A 6,292-nucleotide genomic window follows, 5' to 3' on the forward strand; every position below is an offset into this window, starting at 1 on the left:
TGATAAATATAAAAAGTATATTATTTTTTATTGTATATTTATAAATAATAAATTAAAATGTGATAAGTTTGAATTAATTAAATTATTTACAAAAGAAGAGAACAACTATACTTATATTAGTTGTATTGGCGTAAACCTCGAGAAAATGGCACACCAAAGCGAAGCCTGATCTCAAGTATGTAGCCATGCACTCATGTGAATGAATCACTACTTTGTAAGTTTGTAGTTTTGTACTCTTTTGCAATTGACTGAGGCCACTCACACTGAAACCTGTTAACCATGCAAAGCCCTTACTCAACAACTCGCACCTACGTGTCACCCACCTTGCAACCCAACTTTTCTATAAGAAACACATACTCTCACACACTCCACGTCACATGCATACACAAACCAAATTAAATATCATTCCTTCTCTTTACCTCTTCTCCCTGAAACCTGCTTCATTCAGAGTAAAAGAAACATAAGGAAGAAAAGGGAGCTTCCTGCAACCATCAGCCATGACTGACCGTACCCAACCACACACTGTCCAAGTCCACACCACAGCTGGCCGTTTCGGCGACACCGCTGCCGGAACTAACCGCTATGCCGACAGAGGCCCGTCAACATCTAAGGTTATCGCCGTCATCACTGGACTCCCTATCGGCGGCACGTTGCTATTGTTCGCGGGGCTTGCCCTTGCCGGAACCCTGCTTGGGCTGGCGGTGACCACCCCGCTTTTCATCCTCTTCAGCCCTGTCATAGTTCCAGCCACCATTGTCGTTGGGCTCTCGGTGGCGGGGTTCTTGACGTCAGGTGCATGTGGGCTGACGGGGCTGTCTTCGTTCTCGTGGGTCATGAATTACATCCGGCAGACCCACGGATCGGTGCCGGAGCAGCTGGAAATGGCAAAGCACCGCATGGCTGACGTGGCCGGTTACGTTGGACAGAAGACGAAGGATGTAGGACAGAAGACCAAGGAAGTTGGGCAAGAGATACAGACCAAGGCTCAGGATTCAAAGAGAACTTGATAGAATAGTGGTTTAAGCTTAAGGATGAAAGGGGTCTAATGGGTTTTGATGGTGACACGCAAATAAATGATGTACTCCTTGTAGTTGAAGTTGTGAGCATTTTGTGTCTTTCTATGATCTTGTAGGTAGCGGTTTGGTTTGTTTATGTTCTTGTTGATTTGCTTTTTTAATGAGAGAAGTGATTTTTCTTTTTTTGGTCAGAGAAGTGGTTTGTTCGTCATAAAGAGGTGCTGCTACCAGCTTTGTTTGTGTGTCAGTATGCATGTAGGTTTGGTTCACTTCAATTGTTTAATTTCAATGCGAGTGTTTTCTGTCAAGTGCAATAATGAAGAAGTGTTCATGTTTCATACTTTCAATACCGGAAAATCGTTATAAAATGGTAATTTAACACTGGTGCATTTTCCGTCTTCTTTATGATATTTGATAAGGATCATACAACACATACATAGCATACATAGGCACATAAATACATAATATAAACGAATAAATAAGAGGAACTCCAAAATTTCATTCATTCTTTCTTAAATTGGAGCGAGTATTATTTGATAATTCTATCATAATAGATTCTATCATAATAGATAAACAGTAGTCGATTTTATCAACAAAAATGCAACGTCCACTTAACATACGTGGTGGTGTTTAATTATTTTATTATATTTTTTATATACATCTAATATAATTTTATCAAAGCACATTTTTTCCATGATAGTTAAGATTTTATCATAGCACTTTTTACCTTCTCCGGACAGTTCAGATTTTATCAGAGCACTACTTGGTTAAATAAAAACGCCCAATGATCAATAAGTTCATGCTGCAAAACTAACTCCTCCCCTGAGGTGAGCAATGGGCTTTTTTTATTAAAATGACAAAACTAAATTTTAATTAAGATTTAGAATTTAAACTGACAAAAATAAATTTCAATATTAAATGTAATGTATTTGCACACCAAGCCTGGGTAAATGGGACAGAATGAAATTTTCCACCCAATACCTGCAAAAATAGTAGCAATAACGATAAAATTACCTATAAATACGAGAAATACCTATAAATACGAGAAATTACAAAAATGAAAATTCACGTGCAGTATGAAGTTGATGGCTATCAATTATTGATGTGAAGTTGATGGCTCTCATGAAATTAATAGCTGAGATCCATAAAATAATTTAAATAATTTGACTAAATTTACCTGAGTTTCCACCAATTACAAATGAGGTATGTAACAAAATTCTCACAACAAAATGACTACTGATGAACGTATAGTCGTTGTTTATTCAAATGCAGCAAAATTATCTTCTCTTCTCCATTATTCTTACTCATTATATTTCAAGAGTCAAATTATTTTCCTCTAAATTTGGCATTGTTGCGACATTCCCACCTCTTCATCATCCAATACATTTCTCTTCCCTTCCTTCAATCTCTCCTCCTCCACCACCAACACCACAAACAACCACCCCCATCACCACAAGCCTCCACCACCATCAAATTTACCAAAGCAAACTTTCCAAACAAAATCAACCCAAAATTCAAGAAACTCTTCAAAGAAAATCAAAGAAAGAACACTAACATCATCGTCTTTGCTAAAAATAGGGTTCAACCCGTAACGATGTTCCGACTTCACAAACCAATAGGGTTCTACTTATAGTTGCGTTGAAGGTAGTGGTGGTGCTACTGTGATAGTAGAGCCGTGGAGGTGCAAACAATGTTGGTGATTGAGGTTGAGCGGTGGTGTGGGTGGAGGTTGTGTCAGGTGGTTTATGATTGGTGGGAGATTGAAGGGTATAGTGTTGGCAGCAAGAGAGATGGTTGTGTAGAAGGAAGGTGGTGAAGGGATAGAGGTTGACATGGGGTAACAATGAAAATTTGTGGGAAAAAAAAGACAAACTAACCATCATCTGTCAATTTTTAACAGAATGATTAAGCTGAATTCATTTGAAAACATTTGGTTGGAGTGATAGTGAAACAAAATTACAAAATAACTTCAGGAGTATCAAGTGTGCTTTTTTCCTAAAAAGAACATTCTACTAAGGAATTTACAATTGAAAACATTCCCATAATCTGCGAAGTTGGCCAAGAAAATGCTTTGACTGATTTCTTCGTGCATCGAAACCGTAGGTTTTAGAGAAACCTCAGTTGTCAATGAACGAATGGTTGGGACTGAGGTCCAGGTTCAGCGTCAGTTCCACCATACTCAGCTCTCGGATTTGAACCATTACCATTATTATTAGGTATCCAAAAGGTAAGAACAGAAGAGGCTGCAGCAAACATAGCCCTGCGAGGGGCCCATTTCAAGCACGAAGGTACGCCAATGTGGCTGCTCCAACATGCAACCTGCATAGAGAACCACAGGCTAGTCTAGTCATATACCAGAACGAAAAATTGTTACTCCAACCAATCATGGATCTTATTATTTAGTTATGACCTATTCAACTATAGAATCACATTACTATTAAAAATTGAAGAGTAGTGCGAACCCAAAAGGGATGATTACCTCATTTCTGGTCTCAATATTCCAAGCATGCATGGTTCCACCTCCCGAACCTTAAGATTTGCAAAATTAAGCAGATTTTATATCCATCATTAGTGATTATATATTAATATGAACGAAGAAAACGATGAAAGATTCAAGCAGTCAAGCAGAAGAGTTAAAACACAAAAACACCACTACAAGAATGAATCATCAATGCCTACCTTCACAGGTGGTCTTATTAGATGTTGTAATTTAAAATAAAATGAAAAAAAAAAAAAAAGCAAAAAAAGGCCTAAAGAAAAACGAAATTTGATTACTGTTGCTGTATTGCATACAGGACACCCGAAATTTGAAAGAATAAAAGTTACCAACTGGTTACCTTACAGTAGATCGTGAAATTAAAATACAATCAAACTATCACATTAAATCCATGTCCACTTAGGATTAAACTCCAACTTATACAAATCATCAACTCCTATAATTTCATTCAAAGAACAATCAATACTCAATACTATACTACAGATTTGGTTTTACTATAAGCGTAACTTTTGAAACAGACAAGCATGATGGATAACAATAACATGACTTCATATAAAACACTTGCATATGGTTTTGGGATTGTTAATAAGTATAACGTAGGGACCCAAATAAGGATACTGTGGAAGGCTTTCAAGATTAAAGGAGTTCCTATTGCCTATATTCTGGCAATCCAAGATATGTCTTTTACGGAGTTATAACAATTGTTAGAACAAAACATGAGGCTATTGAAGCCTTCCCTATATCAAGGATCCACTTAAGCCTCTATCTTTTGAACATGATCTAGAATGGTTACTGAATATATTCATGAACTAATGCAATAATGCAAGTCTTCTCTACTTTTTTCCAAATGACATTAATCCTAGTTGGGGACTCAACAAAGAAAATACATCAGAAGTTTAAAGACAAGTTTTACAAGCATGCAATGTAAATTTAGCAAATGACATCCAAATTCTTACTTATACAGGTGAGAGTAGGATATTATACCATCCCATTAGTTACACAAAGAAATACCTTATGTCCATCATCAAAATCAATGCAGAAATAGGCAGAGAAGTAAATCGAATGGTGGAAAGCCCAATAGGTAGAGCCAAAGAAGGGGAAGGAGATCAAGAAAGACTATTGATGAAACCATCAAGAAGGCTTATAATTTCAATGGAATGCATGTAAAGTTGTAAACATTATTTGTGATAGGACGCAAAGGCATCACTTAATGCCATAGACTAAGGTTCTAGAGGAAAATGCCATAGCCATTCAGATACTGATTACGTATTTACGTAGTTAATCCCGACCATTCCTTTACTTCTTAGTTATATGTTCTACCATTTCACTAGACCATACAGTATTTTTAAAAAATTAAATTAAATTAAATTAAATTAAATTAAAAAGACAGATACTTTTATCCTTCCTTTGGCACTTTGGTTGAACAAATAACCAGAATTGCATGAAATGTTCCTCATCTCTAATTCAATGACTAATGTGCTTACCAACATTCAATATTACTGCTAAAACTGGGACTGTCGAAATAAAATCAGTATGGGACTTGGTAAAAGACGGTGGGTATGACCCAGTACTCTAACTGGAACTTGTAACTGTTGAGACCAAACCGAGAAGGGCCACGCACTAAAGCATGAGTGAGGTTCCATATGATGACCCTATTGGCAGATAGCTGGTCAACAATGATGGTTAATTTAGTGAAAATTATTATAACAAAATATCACTGACCAGCAACAAAAAGATACATTAGAGGGAAAGTGCCGCGGCTGGTTGAAGAAGATAGGTTTCAATATCTTGAATTGAGTATATTGAACAATACAGTTTGAAAATTTGGGAACTTGCAGCAGGATTAGTCATGGTACAAGTCATAGATGATGGTTTATTCCAATACCAGGTCAAGATGATGGAAAGAAATTGTGAAATGGAATAAAGAACCAACACCAAGAGATCATGTGGGATATTTGTTAATATTCTATGTTACTATGTGAGAGATGATATCGTATTTTAAGATGTAAAAGGGATGAAAGGAGATATTTTCTTTATTTCTAACAAAGAAGACAATTACTCAGCACTAATACTTCATTAATATCTATAATTGAGTTGAATTCTGGTACTACTAGTAAAAGCCCAAAGCATATCAGTAGTTCACCACAATAATAAGGTTCCAATGGGTTTTGTGCATATCAAAAGCTAAAAATAAAAGCTAGGAAGTGATATACGGCAAGAATAAAAGGTAAAAGGCAAAATTTTATGCAAATGGTGTACCTGCCACAGCATACTTCCCATCTGGGGTAAATGTAGCCTCTATTGTGGTACCAGGAGATGGTTCCAAACTAAACCCACAGCGCTGTACAAGTTAAAAAGCAATCAGCTTCGGCATATTTCGAACAAAGGCATTGAATAAATAATTCAGAAGACTTCATTATCAGAGAAAGAAACCTTTTCTCCTCCATATGCATCAAGAACGTAGATATTATTATTAGTGGTAGTCAGAAGCATTGATTTGCCATCATTGCTGAATTTGATATCACAAACCTCAGCTGTATCACCGCCAACCAAAAAGGTGTCGAAGGGACCCTACAATACCAATGGAAATGTCAAACTTGTGAAATTAATTCACGGAAAGCAAATCTAAGTCTAGAGAAAGATTCACCTTATCATATGAACGTGAATCAAACAATTTGATAGCTCCCCCTTCCATTGCTACAGAAAAGACCAGGCCCTGTTGGTCATAGGCAACAGCAGGCCTACCGCGTAGACGTAAGATTCCCTGAGAACTATAACA

At 36.8% G+C, this 6,292-nt stretch overlaps 2 protein-coding genes and 1 long non-coding RNA gene across 3 annotated transcripts in view; 2 read left to right on the plus strand and 1 right to left on the minus strand.

Moving 5' to 3' along the window:
* On the plus strand, positions 452-1,363 carry LOC107605100 (P24 oleosin; the record flags this gene model as incomplete). The annotated part of the gene is given in 1 exon segment (XM_016306851.2): positions 452-1,363. A coding segment is annotated over 1 exon segment (510 nt). The 3' UTR covers positions 1,008-1,363.
* Positions 2,030-3,236, plus strand: LOC110263549. Its single transcript, XR_002349363.1, has 2 exons — positions 2,030-2,669; positions 2,745-3,236. It is a non-coding gene; the product is annotated as an uncharacterized LOC110263549 (long non-coding RNA).
* LOC107605101 (protein ANTHESIS POMOTING FACTOR 1) overlaps positions 2,901-6,292 on the minus strand; it is a 7,014-nt gene continuing 3,622 nt past the window's right edge. Inside the window, exons 6-10 of the mRNA XM_016306852.2 lie at positions 6,161-6,277; positions 5,947-6,084; positions 5,773-5,854; positions 3,496-3,545; positions 2,901-3,335 (exon numbers count right to left, since the gene is read on the minus strand). Coding sequence (XP_016162338.1) covers positions 3,141-3,335; positions 3,496-3,545; positions 5,773-5,854; positions 5,947-6,084; positions 6,161-6,277 — 582 coding nt within the window. The 3' untranslated portion in view covers positions 2,901-3,140. The remainder of the gene's footprint in view (positions 3,336-3,495; positions 3,546-5,772; positions 5,855-5,946; positions 6,085-6,160; positions 6,278-6,292) is intronic.

Source organism: Arachis ipaensis, chromosome B06, assembly GCF_000816755.2.
Source record: "Arachis ipaensis cultivar K30076 chromosome B06, Araip1.1, whole genome shotgun sequence".
Taxonomy (NCBI): domain Eukaryota; kingdom Viridiplantae; phylum Streptophyta; class Magnoliopsida; order Fabales; family Fabaceae; genus Arachis; species Arachis ipaensis.